At 51.7% G+C, this 22,456-nt stretch overlaps 1 protein-coding gene and 1 long non-coding RNA gene across 3 annotated transcripts in view; one reads left to right on the forward strand and one right to left on the reverse strand.

Annotated features, from left to right (window-relative positions):
* LOC134957357 (uncharacterized) overlaps nucleotides 1–22,456 on the forward strand; it is a 177,557-nt gene that overhangs the window by 102,198 nt on the left and 52,903 nt on the right. The window lies entirely within an intron of this gene.
* ROR1 (receptor tyrosine kinase like orphan receptor 1) overlaps nucleotides 1–22,456 on the reverse strand; it is a 418,323-nt gene that overhangs the window by 83,603 nt on the left and 312,264 nt on the right. For both annotated transcript variants that reach the window (XM_063939183.1, XM_063939184.1), the window contains exon 4: nucleotides 19,513–19,543. In XM_063939183.1, coding sequence (XP_063795253.1) covers nucleotides 19,513–19,543 — 31 coding nt within the window. The remainder of the gene's footprint in view (nucleotides 1–19,512; nucleotides 19,544–22,456) is intronic.

Below are 22,456 nucleotides of genomic sequence, written 5' to 3' on the forward strand. Positions count from 1 at the left end.
ACCTGTGATCTGAACCCAGTTAACAGCATGATAACAGCGGAGCCTCTGAAAAGATGGCTCAAAACAATAATAACCCGATTTTTGTAACAATAACTATGTACAAGTATTGCAGACAATCCGCACTTGGGATGGGCGCCCAGCATCCACTACGGACTACGAGAAATAGAATTATCGGTAAGTAAATTCTTATTTTCTCTGACGTCCTAAGTGGATGCTGGGGACTCCGTCAGGACCATGGGGATTATACCAAAGCTCCCAAACGGGCGGGAGAGTGCGGATGACTCTGCAGCACCGAATGAGAGAACTCCAGGTCCTCCTCAGCCAGGGTATCAAATTTGTAGAATTTTTCAAACGTGTTTGCCCCTGACCAAGTAGCAGCTCGGCAAAGTTGTAAAGCCGAGACCCCTCGGGCAGCCGCCCAAGATGAGCCCACCTTCCTTGTGGAATGGGCATTTACATATTTTGGCTGTGGCAGGCCTGTCACAGAATGTGCAAGCTGAATTGTACTACACATCCAACTAGCAATCGTCTGCTTAGAAGCAAGAGCACCCAGTTTGTTGGGTGCATACAGGATAACAGCAAGTCAGTTTTCCTGACTCCAGCCGTCCTGGAAACCTATATTTTCAGGGCCCTGACAACATCTAGCAACTTGGAGTCCTCCAAGTCCCTAGTAGCCGCAGGTACCACAATAAGCTGGTTCAGGTGAAACGCTGACACCACCTTAGGGAGAAACTGGGGACGAGTCCGCAGCTCTGCCCTGTCCGAATGGACAATCAGATATGGGCTTTTGTGAGACAAAGCCGCCAATTCTGACACTCGCCTGGCCGAGGCCAGGGCCAACAGCATGGTCACTTTCCATGTGAGATATTTCAAAACCACAGATTTGAGCGGTTTAAACCAATGTGATTTGAGGAATCCCAGAACTACGTTGAGATCCCACAGTGCCACTGGAGGCACAAAAGGGGGTTGTATATGCAGTACTCCCTTGACAAACTTCTGGACTTCAGGAACTGAAGCCAATTCTTTCTGGAAGAAAATCGACAGGGCCGAAATTTGAACCTTAATGGACCCCAATTTGAGGCCCATAGACACTCCTGTTTGTAGGAAATGCAGGAATCGACCGAGTTGAAATTCCTCCGTGGGGGCCTTCCTGGCCTCACACCATGCAACATATTTTCGCCAAATGCGGTGATAATGTTGTGCGGTCACCTCCTTCCTGGCTCTGACCAGGGTAGGGATGACCTCTTCCGGAATGCCTTTTTCCCTTAGGATCCGGCGTTCAACCGCCATGCCGTCAAACGCAGCCGCGGTAAGTCTTGGAACAGACATGATCCTTGCTGAAGCAAGTCCCTTCTTAGTATCTCTTGAAGTTCCGGGTACCAAGTCCTTCTTGGCCAATCCGGAGCCACGAGTATAGTTCTTACTCCTCTCCGTCTTATAATTCTCAGTACCTTGGGTATGAGAGGCAGAGGAGGGAACACATACACCGACTGGTACACCCACGGTGTTACCAGAGCGTCCCAGCTATTGCCTGAGGGTCTCTTGACCTGGCGCAATACCTGTCCAGTTTTTTGTTCAGACGGGACGCCATCATGTCCACCTTTGGTCTTTCCCAACGGTTCACAATCATGTGGAAGACTTCCAGATGAAGTCCCCACTCTCCCGGGTGGAGGTCGTTCCTGCTGAGGAAGTCTGCTTCCCAGTTGTCCACTCCCGGAATGAACACCGCTGACAGTGTTATCACATGATTTTTCGCCCAGCGAAGAATCCTTGCTGCCATTGCCCTCCTGCTTCTTGTGCCGCCCTGTCTGTTTACGTGGGCGACTGCCGTGATGTTGTCCGACTGGATCAGCACCGGTTGACTTTGAAGCAGAGGTCTTCCTAGGCTCAGAGCATTGTAAATTGCCCTTAGCTCCAGTATATTTATGTGGAGAGAAGTCTCCAGACTTGACCACACTACTTGGAAATTTCTTCCCTGTGTGACTGCTCCCCAGCCTCTCAGGCTGGCATCCGTGGTCACCAGAACCCAGTCCTGAATGCCGAATGTGCTGCCCTCTAGTAGATGAGCACTCTGCAGCCACCACAGAAGAGACACCCTTGTCCTTGGAAACAGGATTATCCGCTGATGCATCTGAAGATGCAATCCGGACCATTCGTCCAGCAGATCCCACTGAAAAATTCTTGCGTGAAATCTGCCGAATGGAATCGCTTCGTAAGAAGCCACCATTTTTCCCAGGACTCTTGTGCATTGATGCACTGACACTTGGCCTGGTTTTAGGAGGTTTCTGACTAGCTCGGATAACTCCCTGGCTTTCTCCTCCGGGAGAAACACCTTTTTCTGTACTGTGTCCAGAATCATCCCTAGGAACAGCAGACGTGTCGTCGGAAACAGCTGCGATTTTGGAATATTTAGAATCCACCCGTGCTGTCGTAGAACTACTTGAGATAGTGCTACTCCGACCTCCAACTGTTCTCTGGACCTTGCCCTTATCAGGAGATCGTCCAAGTAAGGGATAAATAAGACGCCTTTTCTTTGAAGAAGGATCATCATTTCGTCCATTACCTTGGTAAAGACCCGGGGTGCCGTGGACAATCCAAACGGCAGCGTCTGAAACTGATAGTGACAGTTCTGTACCACGAACCTGAGGTACCCTTGGTGAGAAGGGCAAATTGGGACATGGAGGTAAGCATCCTTGATGTCCAGGGACACCATATAGTCCCCTTCTTCCTGGTTCTCTATCACTGCTCTGAGTGACTCCATCTTGATTTGAACCTTTGTATGTAAGTGTTCAAAGATTTCAGATTTAGAATAGGTCTCACCGAGCCGTCTGGCTTCAGTACCACAATATAGTGTGGAATAATACCCCTTTCCTTGTTGTAGGAGGGGTACTTTGATTATCACCTGCTGGGAATACAGCTTGTGAATTGTTTCCAATACTGCCTCCCTGTCGGAGGGAGACGTTGGTAAAGCAGACTTCAGGAACCTGCGAGGGGGAGACGTCTCGAATTTCCAATCTGTACCCCTGGGATACTACTTGTAGGATCCAGGGGTCCACTTGCGAGTGAGCCCACTGCGCGCTGAAACTCTTGAGACGACCCCCCACCGCACCTGAGTCCGCTTGTACGGCCCCAGCGTCATGCTGAGGACTTGGCAGAAGCGGTGGAGGGCTTCTGTTCCTGGGAAGGGGCTGCCTGCTGCAGTCTTCTTCCCTTTCCTCTATCCCTGGGCAGATATGACTGGCCTTTTGCCCGCTTGCCCTTATGGGGACGAAAGGACTGAGGCTGAAAAGACGGTGTCTTTTTCTTTATACGGCAATACTTCCATGTGCCGTTTGGAATCTGCATCACCTGACCACTGTCGTGTCCATAAACATCTTCTGGCAGATATGGACATCGCACTTACTCTTGATGCCAGAGTGCAAATATCCCTCTGTGCATCTCGCATATATAGAAATGCATCCTTTAAATGCTCCATAGTCAATAAAATACTGTCCCTGTCAAGGGTATCAATATTTTCAGTCAGGGAATCCGACCAAGCCACCCCAGCGCTGCACATCCAGGCTGAGGCGATCGCTGGTCGCAGTATAACACCAGTATGTGTGTATATACTTTTTAGGATATTTTCCAGCCTCCTATCAGCTGGCTCCTTGAGGGCGGCCGTATCTGGAGACGGTAACGCCACTTGTTTTGATAAGCGTGTGAGCGCCTTATCCACCCTAAGGGGTGTTTCCCAACGCGCCCTAACTTCTGGCGGGAAAGGGTATAACGCCAATAATTTTCTATCGGGGGAAACCCACGCATCATCACACACTTCATTTAATTTATCTGATTCAGGAAAAACTACAGGTAGTTTTTTCACACCCCACATAATACCCTTTTTTGTGGTACTTGTAGTATCAGAAATATGTAACACCTCCTTCATTGCCCTTAACATGTAACGTGTGGCCCTAATGGAAAATACGTTTGTTTCTTCACCGTCGACACTGGAGTCAGTGTCCGTGTCTGTGTCGACCGACTGAGGTAAATGGGCGTTTTAAAGCCCCTGACGGTGTTTGAGACGCCTGGACAGGTACTAATTGGTTTGCCGGCCGTCTCATGTCGTCAACCGACCTTGCAGCGTGTTGACATTATCACGTAATTCCCTAAATAAGCCATCCATTCCGGTGTCGACTCCCTAGAGAGTGACATCACCATTACAGGCAATTGCTCCGCCTCCTCACCAACATCGTCCTCATACATGTCGACACACACGTACCGACACACAGCACACACACAGGGAATGCTCTGATAGAGGACAGGACCCCACTAGCCCTTTGGGGAGACAGAGGGAGAGTTTGCCAGCACACACCAAAACGCTATAATTATACAGGGACAACCTTATATAAGTGTTTTCCCTTATAGCATCTTAATATATATTAATATCGCCAAATAAGTGCCCCCCCTCTCTGTTTTAACCCTGTTTCTGTAGTGCAGTGCAGGGGAGAGCCTGGGAGCCTTCCTAGCAGCGGAGCTGTGTAGGAAAATGGCGCTGTGTGCTGAGGAGAATAGGCCCCGCCCCCTTTTCGGCGGGCTTCTTCTCCCGTTTTTCTGACAACCTGGCAGGGGTTAAATACATCCATATAGCCCCAGAGGCTATATGTGATGTATTTTTAGCCAGCATAGGTACTTTCATTGCTGCCCAGGGCGCCCCCCCCAGCGCCCTGCACCCTCAGTGACCGTTGGTGTGAAGTGTGCTGAGAGCAATGGCGCACAGCTGCAGTGCTGTGCGCTACCTCATGAAGACTGAGAAGTCTTCAGCCGCCGATTTCTGGACCTCTTCTCTCTTCAGCATCTGCAAGGGGGTCGGCGGCGCGGCTCCGGTGACCCATCCAGGCTGTACCTGTGATCGTCCCTCTGGAGCTAGTGTCCAGTAGCCTAAGAAGCCAATCCATCCTGCACGCAGGTGAGTTCACTTCTTCTCCCCTAAGTCCCTCGTTGCAGTGAGCCTGTTGCCAGCAGGACTCACTGAAAATAAAAAACCTAACAAAACTTTTACTCTAAGCAGCTCTTTAGGAGAGCCACCTAGATTGCACCCTTCTCGGCCGGGCACAAAAACCTAACTGAGGCTTGGAGGAGGGTCATAGGGGGAGGAGCCAGTGCACACCACCTGATCCTAAAGCTTTTACTTTTGTGCCCTGTCTCCTGCGGAGCCGCTATTCCCCATGGTCCTGACGGAGTCCCCAGCATCCACTTAGGACGTCAGAGAAACATAAAATAACATTTTGGTTCAAATATAAAAGTTTGAAAGACAATTATGTTTTGACTCAGTAGCTGAACGTTCACAAACTGATTGTCTGGTGGCAAAAAACTATTTAATCCCTTTTTGACACACGTCGGCCCTATAAGCATCACCGTCAATGGCCCTCATTCCGAGTTGTTCGCTCGGTAACTTTCTTCGCATTGCAGCGATTTTCCGCTAATTACGCTTGCGCAATGTTCGCACTGCGACTGCGCCAAGTAAATTTGCTATGCAGTTAGGTATTTTACTCACGGCATTACAAGGTTTTTTCTTTGTTCTGGTGATCGTAATGTGATTGACAGGAAGTGGGTGTTTCTGGGCGGAAACTGGCCGTTTTATGGGAGTGTTTGAAAAAACGCTACCGTTTCTGGGAAAAAAGCGGGAGTGGCTGGAGAAACGGAGGAGTGTCTGGGCGAACGCTGGGTGTGTTTGTGACGTCAAACCAGGAACGACAAGCACTGAACTGATCGCACTGGCAGAGTAAGTCTCGAGCTACTCAGAAACTGCACAGAGAAGTCTTTTCGCAATATTGCGAATCTTTAGTTCGCAATTTTGAGAAGCTAAGATTCACTCCCAGTAGGCGGCGGCTTAGCGTGTGCAAAGCTGCTAAAAGCAGCTTGCGAGCGAACAACTCGGAATGAGGGCCAATGTCCGGTATATAAATACAGACGTGTAGAATTACATTTCACTAGCAGGCAGTTTGCATGTCAGTAATAAATTATGTAAATATGGAAAGATTCGGAGTTAACACCCTAATTTATTTTTTAAGCACAAAGGTCTCTCTCCCAGACACTAGCAGGAAGCATGGGGTCCCAGGCTAGGAAGCAATTAAGTTCTAGGGAAAGAAGGAGGGAGGTCACTGACTGATATGCTGGGAGCACAAACATAACTGTGATAGACTGTATTATACAATATTCCACTAATACCTGCATTCAGATCACGAAACGTCATGCTGCACTAGTGGTGCATGCGTGGCAACCAGGAGCAAACACTTCCTAAGAATTCCTAAAGAGGCACAACCATCGGAATTACAGAGTATACAGATGCTCAAAGTGGGCGCCACAGTCCTCACACAGTCAGACGCACGGCTGTACACCAGGGGAAGGGCTGATACAAGCATTAGCACACAGTCACAGACGCACGGCTGTACACCAGGGAAGGGCTGATACCGGCATTAGCACACAGTCACAGACGCACGGCTGTACACCAGGGGAAGGGCTGATACCGGCATTAGCACACAGTCACAGACGCACGGCTGTACACCAGGGGAAGGGCTGATACCGGCATTAGCACACAGTCACAGACGCACGGCTGTACACCAGGGGAAGGGCTGATACCGGCATTAGCACACAGTCACAGACGCACGGCTGTACACCGGGGGAAGGGCTGATACCGGCATTAGCACACAGTCACAGACGCACGGCTGTACACCAGGGAAGGGCTGATACCGGCATTAGCACACAGTCACAGACGCACGGCCGTACACCAGGGGAAGAGCTGATACCGGCATTAGCACACAGTCACAGACGCACGGCTGTACACCAGGGGAAGGGCTGATACCGGCATTAGCACACAGTCACAGACGCATGGCTGTACACCAGGGAAGGGCTGATACCGGCATTAGCACACAGTCACAGACGCACGGCTGTACACCGGGGGAAGGGCTGATACCGGCATTAGCACACAGTCACAGACGCACGGCTGTACACCAGGGAAGGGCTGATACCGGCATTAGCACACAGTCACAGACACACGGCTGTACACCAGGGGAAGGGCTGATACCGGCATTAGCACACAGTCACAGACGCACGGCTGTACACCAGGGGAAGGGCTGATACCGGCATTAGCACACAGTCACAGACGCACGGCTGTACACCAGGGGAAGGGCTGATACCGGCATTAGCACACAGTCACAGACGCACGGCTGTACACCGGGGGAAGGGCTGATACCGGCATTAGCACACAGTCACAGACGCACGGCTGTACACCAGGGGAAGGGCTGATACTGGCATTAGCACACAGTCACAGAGGCACGGCTGTACACCAGGGGAAGGGCTGATACCGGCATTAGCACACAGTCAGACTCACGGCTGTACACCAGGGGAAGGGCTGATACCGGCATTAGCACACAGTCACAGACGCACGGCTGTACACCAGGGGAAGGGCTGATACCGGTATTAGCACACAGTCACAGATGCACGGCTGTACACCGGGGGAAGGGCTGATACCGGCATTAGCACACAGTCACAGACGCACGGCTGTACACCAGGGAAGGGCTGATACCGGCATTAGCACACAGTCACAGACGCACGGCTGTACACCAGGGGAAGGGCTGATACCGGCATTAGCACACAGCCACAGACGCACGGCTGTACACCAGGGGAAGAGCTGATACCGGCATTAGCACACAGTCACAGACGCACGGCTGTACACCAGGGGAAGGGCTGACACTGGCATTAGCACACAGTCACAGACGTACGGCTGTACACCAGGGAAGGGCTGATACCGGCATTAGCACACAGTCACAGACGCCCGGCTGTACACCAGGGGAAGGGCTGATACCGGCATTAGCACACAGTCACAGACGCACGGCTGTACACCAGGGGAAGGGCTGATACCGGCATTAGCACACAGTCACAGACGCACGGCTGTACACCAGGGGAAGGGCTGATACCGGCATTAGCACAGTCACAGATGCACGGCTGTACACCGGGGGAAGGGCTGATACCGGCATTAGCACACTCACAGATGCATGGCTGTACACCAGGGGAAGGGCTGATACCGGCATTAGCACACAGACACAGACGCACGGCTGTACACCAGGGAAGGGCTGATACCGGCAGAAGCACACAGTCACAGACGCACGGCTGTACACCAGGGGAAGGGCTGATACTGGCATTAGCACACAGTCACAGAGGCACGGCTGTACACCAGGGGAAGGGCTGATACCGGCATTAGCACACAGACACAGACGCACGGCTGTACACCAGGGAAGGGCTGATACCGGCAGAAGCACACAGTCACAGACGCACGGCTGTACACCAGGGGAAGGGCTGATACTGGCATTAGCACACAGTCACAGAGGCACGGCTGTACACCAGGGGAAGGGCTGATACCGGCATTAGCACACAGTCAGACTCACAGCTGTACACCAGGGGAAGGGCTGATACCGGCATTAGCACACAGTCACAGACGCACGGCTGTACACCAGGGGAAGGGCTGATACCGGTATTAGCACACAGTCACAGATGCACGGCTGTACACCGGGGAAGGGCTGATACCGGCATTAGCACACAGTCACAGACGCACGGCTGTACACCAGGGGAAGGGCTGATACCGGCATTAGCTCACAGTCACAGAGGCACGGCTGTACACCAGGGGAAGGGCTGATACCGGCATTAGCACACAGTCACAGAGGCACGGCTGTACACCAGGGGAAGGGCTGATACCGGCATTAGCTCACAGTCACAGATGCACGGCTGTACACCGGGGGAAGGGCTGATACCGGCATTAGCACACTCACAGATGCATGGCTGTACACCGGGGGAAGGGCTGATACCGGCATTAGCACACTCACAGATGCACGGCTGTACACCGGGGGAAGGGCTGATACCGGCATTAGCACACTCACAGATGCATGGCTGTACACCAGGGGAAGGGCTGATACCGGCATTAGCACACAGTCAGACTCACGGCTGTACACCAGGGGAAGGGCTGATACCGGCATTAGCACACAGTCACAGACGCACGGCTGTACACCAGGGGAAGGGCTGATACCGGCATTAGCTCACAGTCACAGACGCACGGCTGTACACCAGGGGAAGGGCTGATACCGGCATTAGCACACAGTCACAGACGCACGGCTGTACACCAGGGAAGGGCTGATACCGGCAGTAGCACACAGTCACAGACGCACGGCTGTACACCAGGGGAAGGGCTGATACCGGCATTAGCACACAGTCACAGACGCACGGCTGTACACCAGGGGAAGGGCTGATACCGGCATTAGCACACAGTCACAGACGCACGGCTGTACACCAGGGGAAGGGCTGATACCGGTATTAGCACACAGTCACAGATGCACGGCTGTACACCGGGGGAAGGGCTGATACCGGCATTAGCACACAGTTACAGACGCACGGCTGTACACCAGGGAAGGGCTGATACCGGCATTAGCACACAGTCACAGACGCACGGCTGTACACCAGGGGAAGGGCTGATACCGGCATTAGCACACAGCCACAGACGCACGGCTGTACACCAGGGAAGGGCTGATACCGGCATTAGCACACAGTCACAGACGCACGGCTGTACACCAGGGAAGGGCTGATACCGGCATTAGCACACAGTCACAGACGCATGGCTGTACACCAGGGGAAGGGCTGACTGGCATTAGCACACAGTCACAGACGCACGGCTGTACACCAGGGGAAGGGCTGATACCGGCATTAGCACACAGTCACAGACGCACGGCTGTACACCAGGGGAAGGGCTGATACCGGCATTAGCACACAGTCACAGACGCACGGCTGTACACCAGGGGAAGGGCTGATACCGGCATTAGCACACAGTCACAGACGCACGGCTGTACACCAGGGGAAGGGCTGATACCGGCATTAGCACACAGTCACAGACACACGGCTGTACACCAGGGGAAGGGCTGATACCGGCATTAGCACACAGTCACAGACGCACGGCTGTACACCAGGGGAAGGGCTGATACCGGCATTAGCACACAGTCACAGATGCACGGCTGTACACCAGGAGAAGGGCTGATACCGGCAGTAGCACACAGTCACAGACTGCACACTGGGAGCCCTGGTGGAATCTCTGCTACACTGCAAGGATCACTGTCAGCCTTATGCTGTGCTATGTAGCTGAGTGGTTAAACTAACTCCATTGTGATATATGGTGAAAAGCTAAGCCAGGGGTGGGGAACCTCCGGCCCGCGGGCCGCATAAGACCCGCTAAGCCGTTTGCTCCGGCCCACCCGCTTCTGTCAGTGAGACACGCCGCCGCTCAGTCCGGCGGCAGCGTGTCTCAGCTGTCAGGACAGGGAGAAGAGCGCGGCGATGTTGGATGACGGCGGCGGCGTGTAGGACTTTAAACTAGCCGCCGCTTCGTGAGCCAATCAGAGCTCACGGACCGGCAGCCAATCAGGAGCCGCGGCTGCCGGCCCGCGAGCTCTGATTGGCTCTCGCACCGGCGGCTGGTTTGAAGTCCTACACGCCGCCGCCGCCACCCGACATAGCCGCGCTCTTCTCCCTGTCAGCAAGCAGCGGTAAGCAGCAGGGGAGGGGGCATCTGTATACCTGGCACTGTGGGTGCATCTGTATACCTGGCACTGTGGGGGCATCTGTATACCTGGCACTGTGGGGACATCTGTATAGCTGGCACTGTGGGGGCATTTGTATACCTGGCACTGTGGGGGCAACTGTATAGCTGACACTGTGGGGACATCTGTGTACCTGGCACTGTGGGAGCATCTGTGTACCTGGCACTGTGGGAGCATCTGTATAGCTGGCACTGTGGGGGCATCTGTATAGCTGGCACTGTGGGGACATCTGTATAGCTGGCACTGTAGGGGTATCTGTGTACCTGGCACTGTGGGGGCATCTGCATAGCTGGCACTGTGGGGGCATCTGTATAGCTGGCACTGTGGGGGCATCTGTATAGCTGGCACTGTGGGGCATCTGTATAGCTGGCACTGTGGGGACATCTGTATAGCTGGCACTGTAGGGGTATCTGTGTACCTGGCACTGTGGGGGCATCTGTATAGCTGGCACTGTGAGGGCATCTGTATAGCTGGCACTGTGGGGGTATCTGTGTACCTGGCACTGTAGGGGCATCTGTGTACCTGGCACTGTGGGGGCATCTGTATAGCTGGCACTGTGGGGGCACCTGTATAGCTGGCACTGTGGGGGCATCTGTATACCTGGCGCTGTGGGGGGCATCTGTATACCTGGCACTGTGGGGGCATATGTATACCTGGCACTGTGGGGGCATCTGCATACCTGGCACGGTGAGGGGCATATGTATACCTGGCACGGTGAGGGGCATTTGTATACCTGGCACGGTGAGGGGCATTTGTATACCTGGCACGGTGTGGGGCATTTGTATACCTGGCACTGTGGTCGGCATTTGTATACCTGGCACTGTGGGGGCATCTGTATACCTGGCACGGTGGGGGGCATATGTATACCTGGCACGGTGAGGGGCATATGTATACCTGGCACGGTGAGGGACATTTGTATACCTGGCACTGTGAGGGGCATTTGCATACCTGGCACTGTGGGGGCAATTGTGGATCTGGCACTGCACTATTGGGGGCATATGTGTATCACGTCCCATTTTAACTGGCCATACCCATTTTATTGGGCGCGCGCGCGCCTCCGGGACGCACACACAGTACCTCTAAGGGGCAGACCTACTGCGGGGCAGGGTAATTTTTTTAAATTGAGAATTTTTGTATGGCCCCCGAAGGATTTTATAAATATCCAAATGGCCCTCGCTAGAAAAAAGGTTCCCCACCCCTGAGCTAAGCCATTGGCAGCTTGATCCCGATAGAGGTCTGTGGGGTTGGCAGTCAGTGGCACAAGATAGGTTACGTCCGTAAATAAATGAAGATGAGTCTTTCTCTGGAGTGTAGGCGTAATAAATACACCCCTATGTCGTTGCGTTATGGACCAGAGGGCGATAGGACCAGAATGAAGTATATATTAACGGTAGAGAATTTCTATTCATTGCATGCTCTTCCATAATCTTAGCCTGCAGGGATGTTAGTCTGTTAATGGTTAAATGGAAGAAGTCAACGTCTCACCAAATGATTTATGGAACATCTGTAATAAGCTATTAAGGCCATGTGACTCTGACACTAGTCTAGAATGTCTTTTATGTGTTGTATATGTCAGTTTTAGCACTTTGGGCATCACTAGGAAACATAAAATCTAAAACATACATCCATATTTGTAAAAAGCAAAATCATACTTCGACGGTGCCAGAGAAATTGGCAGGATATTAAAGGAAGAAAATGTTTCAGAGTCGCCATTGGAGGCAGCGAGCTTGGCAGCGCTCAGCAACCACTTCAAGAGGATTTTTCTCATTATGCAAAGAGAAAGGGGAACAGGAGGGCAAGCAATGCAATAGCTGCGAGAGAGAGATAGGGGACAGGAGGACAAGCAATGCAATAGCTGCGAGAGAGAGATGGGGGACAGGAGGGCAAGCAATGCAATAGCTGCGAGAGAGAGATAGGGGACAGGAGGGCAAGCAATGCAATAGCTGCGAGAGAGAGATAGGGGACAGGAGGACAAGCAATGCAATAGCTGCGAGAGAGAGACAGGGGACAGGAGGGCAAGCAATGCAATAGCTGCGAGAGAGAGATAGGGGATAGGAGGACAAGCAATGCAATAGCTGCGAAAGAGAGATAGGGGACAGGAGGGCAAGCAATGCAATAGCTGCGAGAGAGAGATGGGAGACAGGAGGGCAAGCAATGCAATAGCTACGAGAGAGAGATGCGGAACAGGAGGGCAAGCAATGCAATAGCTGCGAGAGAGAGAGAGATAGGGGACAGGAGGGCAAGTAATGCAATAGCTGCGAGAGAGAGATAGGGGACAGGAGGGCAAGCAATGCAATAGCTGCGAGAGAGAGATGGGAGACAGGAGGGCAAGCAATGCAATAGCTACGAGAGAGAGATGGGGAACAGGAGGGCAAGCAATACAATAGCTGCGAGAGAGAGAGAGAGATGGGGGACAGGAGTACAAGCAATGCAATAGCTACGAGAGAGAGATGGAGGACAGGAGGGCAAGCAATGCAATAGCTACGAGAGAGAGATGGGGGACAGGAGGACAAGCAATGCAATAGCTGCGAGAGAGAGATAGGGGACAGGAGGGCAAGCAATGCAATAGCTGCGAGAGAGAGATGGGGAACAGGAGTGCAAGCAATGCAATAGCTGCGAGAGAAAGAGATGGGGACAGGAGGGCAAGCAATGCAATAGCTGCGAGAGAGAGAGAGATGGGGGACAGGAGGACAAGCAATGCAATAGCTGCGAGAGAGAGATGGAAGACAGGAGGGCAAGCAATGCAATAGCTGCGAGAGAGAGAGATGAGGAACAGGAGGGCAAGCAATGCAATAGCTGCGAGAGAGAGAGAGATAGGGGACAGGAGGACAAGCAATGCAATAGCTACGAGAGAGAGATGGGGAACAGGAGGGCAAGCAATGCAATAGCTGCGAGAGAGAGATGGGGACAGGAGGGCAAGCAATGCAATAGCTGCGAGAGAGAGAGAGATGGGGGACAGGAGGACAAGCAATGCAATAGCTACGAGAGAGAGATGGGGGACAGGAGGGCAAGCAATGCAATAGCTGCGAGAGAGAGATGGGGACAGGAGGGCAAGCAATGCAATAGCTGCAAGAGAGAGATAGGGGACAGGAGGGCAAGCAATGCAATAGCTGCGAGAGAGAGATGGGGAACAGGAGTGCAAGCAATGCAATAGCTGCGAGAGAGAGATGGGGACAGGAGGGCAAGCAATGCAATAGCTGCGAGAGAGAGAGAGGTGGGGGACAGGAGGGCAAGCAATGCAGTAGCTGCGAGAGAGAGATGGGAAACAGGAGGACAAGCAATGCAATAGCTGCGAGAAAGAGAGATGGGGGACAGGAGGGCAAGCAATGCAATAGCTGCGAGAGAGAGATGGAAGACAGGAGGACAAGCAATGCAATAGCTGCGAGAGAGAGATGGGGACAGGAGGGCAAGCAATGCAATAGCTGCGAGAGAGAGATAGGGGACAGGAGGGCAAGCAATGCAATAGCTGCGAGAGAGAGATAGGGGACAGGAGGACAAGCAATGCAATAGCTGCGAGAGAGAGATGGGGGACAGGAGGGCAAGCAATGCATTAACTGCGAGAGAGAGATGGGGACAGGAGGGCAAGCAATGCAATAGCTGCGAGAGATGGGGGACAGGAGGGCAATCAATGTAATAGCTGCGAGAGAGATGGGGGACAGGAGGGCAAGCAATGCAATAGCTGCGAGAGAGAGATGGGGGACAGGAGGGCAAGCAATGCAATAGCTGCGAGAGAGAGAAATGGGGGACAGGAGGGCAAGCAATGCAATAGCTGCAAGAGAGAGATAGGGAACAGGAGGGCAAGCAGTGCAATAGCTGCGAGAGAGAGATGGGGGACAGGAGGGCAAGCAATGCAATAGCTGCGAGAGAGAGATAGGGAACAGGAGGGAAAGCAATGCAATAGCTGCGAGAGAGAGATGGGGGACAGGAGGGCAAGCAATGTAATAGCTGGGAGAGAGAGAGATGGGGGACAGGAGGGCAAGCAATGTAATAGCTGCGAGAGAGAGATGGGGGACAGGAGGGCAAGCAATGCAATAGCTGCGAGAGAGAGATGGGGAACAGGAGGGCAAGCAATGTAATAGCTGCGAGAGAGAGATGGGGGACAGGAGGGCAAGCAATGTAATAGCTGGGAGAGAGAGAGATGGGGGACAGGAGGGCAAGCAATGTAATAGCTGGGAGAGAGAGAGATGGGGGACAGGAGGGCAAGCAATGTAATAGCTGCGAGAGAGAGATGGGGGACAGGAGGGCAAGCAATGCAATAGCTGCGAGAGAGAGATGGGGAACAGGAGGACAAGCAATGCAATAGCTGCGAGAGAGAGATGGAGGACAGGAGGGCAAGCAATGCAATAGCTGCGAGAGAGAGATGGGGAACAGGAGGACAAGCAATGCAATAGCTGCGAGAGAGAGATGGGGAACAGGAGGATAAGCAATGCAATAGCTGCGAGAGAGAGAGAGATGGGGAACAGGAGGGCAAGCAATGCAATAGCTGCGAGAGAGAGATGGGGAACAGGAGGACAAGCAATGCAATAGCTGCGAGAGAGAGATGGGGGACAGGAGGGCAAGCAATGCAATAGCTGCGAGAGAGAGATGGGGGACAGGAGGGCAAGCAATGCAATAGCTGCGAGAGAGAGATGGGGAACAGGAGGACAAGCAATGCAATAGCTACGAGAGAGATGGGGTACAGGAGGGCAAGCAATGAAATAGCTGCGAGAGAGAGATGGGGAACAGGAGGACAAGCAATGCAATAGCTACGAGAGAGATGGGGGACAGGAGGGCAAGCAATGCAATAGCTGCGAGAGAGAGATGGGGGACAGGAGGGCAAGCAATGCAATAGCTGCGAGAGAGAGATGGGGGACAGGAGGGCAAGCAATGCAATAGCTGAGAGAGAGAGATGGGGGACAGGAGGGCAAGCAATGCAATAGCTGAGAGAGATGGGGAACAGGAGGGCAAGCAATGCAATAGCTGCGAGAGAGATGGGGGACAGGAGGGCAAGCAATGCAATAGCTGCGAGAGAGAGAGAGATGGGGGACAGGAGGGCAAGCAATGCAATAGCTGCGAGAGAGAGATGGGGGACAGGAGGGCAAGCAATGCAATAGCTGCGAGAGAGAGATGGGGGACAGGAGGGCAAGCAATGCAATAGCTGCGAGAGAGAGATGGGGGACAGGAGGGCAAGCAATGCAATAGCTGCGAGAGAGAGAGAGAGAGATGGGGGACAGGAGGGCAAGCAATGCAATAGCTGCGAGAGAGAGAGAGATGGGGGACAGGAGGGCAAGCAATGCAATAGCTGCGAGAGAGAGATGGGGGACAGGAGGGCAAGCAATGCAATAGCTGCGAGAGAGAGAGATGGGGGACAGGAGGGCAAGCAATGCAATAGCTGCGAGAGAGAGAGAGATGGAGACAGGAGGGCAAGCAATGCAATAGCTGCGAGAGAGAGAGAGATGGGGGACAGGAGGGCAAGCAATGCAATAGCTGCGAGAGAGAGAGCGATGGGGGACAGGAGGGCAAGCAATGCAATAGCTGCGAAAGAGAGAGAGAGAGATGGGGGACAGGAGGGCAAGCAATGCAATAGCTGCGAGAGAGAGATGGGGGACAGGAGGGCAAGCAGTGCAATACCTGCGAGAGAGAGATGGGGGACAGGAGGACAAGCAATGCAATAGCTGCGAGAGAGAGATGGAAGACAGGAGGGCAAGCAGTGCAATAGCTGCGAGAGAGAGAGAGATGGGGGATAGGAGGGCAAGCAATGCAATAGCTGCGAGAGAGAGAGAGATGGGGGACAGGAGGACAAGCAGTGCAATAGCTGCGAGAGAGAGATGGGGGACAGGAGGGCAAGCAATGCAATAGCTGCGAGAGAGAGATGGGAGACAGGAGGGCAAGCAATGCAATAGCTGCGAGAAAGAGATGGGGGACAGGAGGGCAAGCAATGCAATAGCTACGAGAGAGAGATGGGGGACAGGAGGACAAGCAATGCAATAGCTGCGAGAGAGAGATGGGGGACAGGAGGGCAAGCAATGCAATAGCTGCGAGAGAGAGATGGGGGACAGGAGGGCAAGCAATGCAATAGCTGCGAGAGAGAGAGAGATGGGGAACAGGAGGGCAAGCAATGCAATAGCTGCGAGAGAGAGATGAGGGACAGGAGGGCAAGCAATGCAATAGCTGCGAGAGAGAGATGGAAGACAGGAGGGCAAGCAATGCAATAGCTGCGAGAAAGAGATGGAAGACAGGAGGGCAAGCAATACAATAGCTGCGAGAGAGAGATGGGGGGACAGGAGGGCAAGCAATGCAATAGCTGCGAGAGAGAGATGGGGGACAGGAGGGCAAGCAATGCAATAGCTGCGAGAGAGAGATGGGGGACAGGAGGACAAGCAATGCAATAGCTGCGAGAAAGAGATGGAAGACAGGAGGGCAAGCAGTGCAATAGCTGCGAGAGAGAGAGATGGGGGACAGGAGGGCAAGCAATGCAATAGCTGCGAGAGAGAGAGAGATGGGGGACAGGAGGACAAGCAGTGCAATAGCTGCGAGAGAGAGATGGGGGACAGGAGGGCAAGCAATGCAATAGCTGCGAGAGAGAGATGGGGACAGGAGGGCAAGCAATGCAATAGCTGCGAGAGAGAGATGGGGGACAGGAGGGCAAGCAATGCAATAGCTGCGAGAGAGAGAGGTGGGGAACAGGAGGGCAAGCAATGCAATAGCTGCGAGAGAGAGATTGGGGACAGGAGGGCAAACAATGCAATAGCTGCGAGAGAGAGAGATGGGGGACAGGAGGGCAAGCAATGCAATAGCTGCGAGAGAGAGATGGGGACAGGAGGGCAAGCAATGCAATAGCTGCGAGAGAGAGATTGGGGACAGGAGGGCAAGCAATGCAATAGCTGCGAGAGAGAGAGGTGGGGAACAGGAGGGCAAGCAATGCAATAGCTGCGAGAGAGAGAGAGATGGGGGACAGGAGGACAAGCAATGCAATAGCTGCGAGAGAGAGATGGGGGACAGGAGGGCAAGCAATGCAATAGCTGCGAGAGAGAGATGGGGGACAGCGGCCGATAGTAAACTGTGGCCTCACCTCACATTGGCTGTAACCCAGGTTACTTTCTCTAAAGTCCATCCCAAGATCCACTATCAATGAACCCATTACCTCTAGAGAAACCAATATTTACACAGCCTATCCGTATGGGATCCGGGTAGGATCCCGGAGGTCAGGATCCCAGCTGTCAAAATGCTGACTCCGGAATCCCGACACGTAAGGGAATATCGGCACTGAAATCCCGATAGGGACCACACCTGGGATCCCGATCGCTACACTGTCAGGCCGCCGGAGAGGAAGGGGGGTGTGTGTGTTAGGTTTAGGCTGCGGGGGGGGGGAGTCAGGTACCCCCAGGGAGGTTAGGGTTAGGCTGCAGGGAAGGGGGGTAGGGTTAGGTAACCCCAGGGAGGGTGAGGGTCAGGCTGCGGTGAGAGTGGGTCAGCGTTAGGCACCACCGGGGAGGTTAGGCTATGGGGAGGAGGGGGTAGGGTTATGTACTCCCGGGGGGAGGGTTTGGGGTAGGCTGGGGGAGAGATTTAGGCTGCAAACAGGGGGAGTTAGGGTTAGGGGACTATTGGGGGAAGGTAAGTATACTTACCTTCCCCTGTCGGGATTTTGATCACCAGGATGCTGCAGTCGGTATTCTGACCGCCGTCATCCCATCAGCCGAGATATCCATCCCAACGCATCCCTATAACTAGTGATAAAAATTATTATTATTATCCTTGATTTATATGGCACCACATGGGATCCGCAGCGCCCAATTACCGAGTAAATAAACAAATAAGCAAAACAAGAAAACAGTGACTTACAGTTCAAGACAATACAGGACAAGTACAGGGTATATAAGCCTGGCTGCGTCAGTAGATGACATTGCAATAAGTATCAGAGTGTCAAACAACCAAGGGATCTGGTGCCGTTGAAGGGAGTATGGAATAGAAGATAGTTTAAGTAAGAGAAGAAAAAGCACATGAGGGGAGAGGGCCCTGCTCGTGAGAGCTTACATTCTAAAGGGCAGACAGGGGGGACACAGATCGGGTAGACAGTGAGAATGGGAAAGAGGGCTTAGAATGAGAGTTTGCTGGGTTTGGTGAAAAAGTGTGTGGACCATATCTCCCAATATTTAGACATCTGAAAAAGGACACACTCCGCCCCACCTCGATCCACCCAAACCCCCGCCAAGTCTGCCCAAACCCCACGCAATTCTGCCCAACAACACTAATTTCTGGGTGATATTCTGCCTCTGGGGACAAGATATGGGACTGTCCCACCTAAATCGGGACAGGTGGGAGGTCATGAAAAAGGCTGCTTTCACAATGTGTATTTTAAAGAAGAGGAACACCAGACACTATTTTGTCTAAGTAAAAGCAACAGAGGATGTGTCTATTTTGTGGGATATACACATTTTTAGCCCTACAGTACCTCCCAACCTATCTGGTTTCTGTCCAGCAGTCCTGAGTAGGCCAAAAGATTGGGGGATATATCTTGGTCACCAAGGCACATGCAGTTTCGAAAAGGTGTAGTTTAGGGGAGCAGAAAGGGACTACGGGGTGACCTGACATGTCTGTAGGCTGACCACATACCCGTGACACATGAACACACCCCTGTGATGAGTGAATGAGACCCCATTTCAAACACATTTGTCCCAATTCCACAATTTGTAAAGTTGGGAGCTATATCTAGCTTATCAGTCACTCTTCAGATTACAAAATGGACGCCTTCACTGTATGTTGCTGATTAGGTAATACCACAGCAGCTAAGGTTTCCTGACTGAACAGTCCATACGCGTAGCTAAATACAATATTGGTGCTCAATGATGGGATTCAGAGAAAGCAAAATAACAGAGTTCTCTGGTATAGATGAGTTGTCATCATCTGAGTAACTTACACGGATCCTGGACTTGCTGTAGGCGGAGGACCTGGAATGAAACAAATAAAGTGGGTTAAATCAGCAATGGATTTAGTCAGATTTAGTTGGTGTTCATATGAGACACAGTTTCAGTTGTTTAAAAAAAAAGCAAAATTGCTAAATTTCAAGCCCAAGCTTCCTGAACCATCCAAACCCTAACTTATCCAAAATCCTGTGAAGCCACACCTTATTACAGGTAGACCACTCCCCCTTTAAGGAAATCCTATTGGGACAATCCCTTAAAAAATGTGGACATTTGGGAATGAGCTTGTGAATGGTCAAAGAGTAATAATGGAGACAAAATAGGATTTTAATACCTACCGGTAAATCCTTTTCTCTTAGTCCGTAGAGGATGCTGGGGATGCTTCAAGAACCATGGTGTATAGATGGGATCCGCAGGAGACATGGGCACACTTTAAGACTTTGAATGGGTGTGAACTGGCTCCTCCCTCTATGCCCCTCCTCCAGACTCCAGTTATAGGAACAGGGGGACGGACATTTCGAGGAAAGAATTTATTGTTAAACCACGGTGAGCATTTTACCAGCTCACACCTCTAATATGCCGCAGAAGTGGCATTCAATAGAATACCAGTCAACGACATGAAAGATATGCAGCAATACGCTGACATAAAACGTAACACAACCTATGTGTGTTAACACAACCAGTAACAACATAACGCATGCTATGGCCTGAATATCGTCAGCAGCAGGCTGACTTAAACAGAACACACCATGGGGTAAATTTACTAAGATGGGAGTTCTATTTAAGATGGGATGTTGCCCATAGCAACCAATCAGATTCCAGGTATTATATTCTAGAAGGTACCAGATGAATGAGAAGTACAATCTGAATCCCATCTTAACTAGAACTCCCATCTTAGTAAATTTACCCCCATGTGTGTAAACATACCCAATGACTGCAGATACAGTACGCACTGGGACGGGCGCCCAGCATCCTCTACGGACTAAGAGAAAAGGATTTACCGGTAGGTATTAAAATCCTATTTTCTCATACGTCCTAGAGGATGCTGGGGATGCTTCAAGAATCATGGGGTTTATACTATGCTATGCAGATGATACACAACTGTACTTGTCCTTTGCTCCGGGCACTGATAACCCAATAGCAACCCTAAATGGCTGTCTAGCTGAACTACAGGAGTGGATGAGCGCCAGTTGGCTGCGACTGAACCCGGCTAAAACAGAGGTCCTTATCATACGACCGCAACATCAAAGGACAGGACTGCAGCATAGCCAACCAACTGGATTTACACTCGGGGATTCAGAATTAGAGACCAGTGATCGTGTGCGGAATCTTGGCGTTGTCCTGGATGGTGGCTTGACACTTAAACATCAGATATCAGCCACAATCAAATCCTCATTCTTTCACCTGAGGAACATAGCCAGAATCAAGCACTTAATTCCCTCAGATGATATGCCAAAAGTCATACATGCATTTGTATCATCTCGTTTAGACTACTGTAATGCCCTCTACCTTGGTCTACCAGCAAAAGAATTGCAACGCTTACAGCTGGTGCAAAACACAGCTGCCAGGCTATTAACCAACCAGCCCCGTTCTAGCCACATAACACCCATCCTCTACTTCCTTCACTGGCTGCCTGTACGATGGCGAATCATCTTCAAGATTGGCTTACTGAGTTTCAAAGCATTACATGACCAAGGCCCAAGGTACCTGAAACAGCTTCTGACCCCATACTGCCCCACTCGATTACTGCGATCTGTAGATGAAGGACTTTTAGCAGTACCTAGAATCTACCGTAATTCATCTGGGGGTCGAGCTTTTAGTCATGCGGCTCCGACTCTATGGAACTCACTTCCCCGCACAGTGCGAGAGGCCCCAACTATAGAATCCTTCAAAAGTAGACTCAAGACTTTTCTGTTTACTCAAGCATTTACATAATGTCCCTTTTAGTATCTTCATGCTTCTGTATTTTATGAAAATGTACTTCATTATTTTCTGTACTATATTATGCTATGTATCTGTTAAGCGCCTTGGGTCCTATTGGAGAAAGAGCACTATATAAATAAAATTATTATTATTATTATTATTATTATTATTATTATACCAAAGCTCTAGAACGGGCGGGAGAGTGCGGATGACTCTGCAGCACCGATTTACCAAACAAGAGGTCCTCATCAGCCAGGGTATCAAACTTGTAAACTTTGCAAAGGTGTTTGATCCCGACCAAATAGCAGCTCGGTAAAGCTATAATGCCGAGACCCCTCGGCAGCCGCCCAGGATGAGCCCACCTTTCTGGTAGAATGGGCCTTCACCGATTTCGGTAACGGCAATCCTGCCGTAGAATGAGCATGCTGAATCGCATTACAGAACCAGCGTACAATAGACTGCTTGGAAGCAGAAGCCCCAGTCTTGTTGGGAGCCCATAGGACAATAGAGCCCCTGTTTTCCCAATCTGAGCCGTTCTGGCGACATAGATTTTGAAAGCTCTGACCACATCGAGAGACTTCAATTCCGCCAAGGCGTCAGTAGCCACCAGCACCACAATAGGCTGGTTTACGTAAAACGATGAAACCACTTTTGGCAGAAATTGCTGACGAGTTCTCAACTAGGGGCTTTTGTGAGACAAAGCCGCCAATTCAGACACCCACCTTGCGGATGCCAAGGCCAACAGCATGACCACTTTCCAAGTAAGGAATTTTAACTCAACCTTACGCAAAGGTTCAACCCAATGAGATTGAAGTAATTGCAACACCACGTTAAGATCTCACGGTGCCACAGGGGGCACTAAGGGAGGGTGGATGTGCAGCACGCCCTTCACGAAGGTCTGAACTTCTGGAAGGGAGGCCAATTCTTTCTAAAAGTAAATAGATAGGGCCGAAATTTGTACATTAAAGGAGCCTAAGTTTAGGCCCGCATCCACACCTGCTTGCAAAAAAATGGAAC

The sequence above is a fragment of the Pseudophryne corroboree genome, chromosome 9 (assembly GCF_028390025.1).
Source record: "Pseudophryne corroboree isolate aPseCor3 chromosome 9, aPseCor3.hap2, whole genome shotgun sequence".
Taxonomy (NCBI): domain Eukaryota; kingdom Metazoa; phylum Chordata; class Amphibia; order Anura; family Myobatrachidae; genus Pseudophryne; species Pseudophryne corroboree.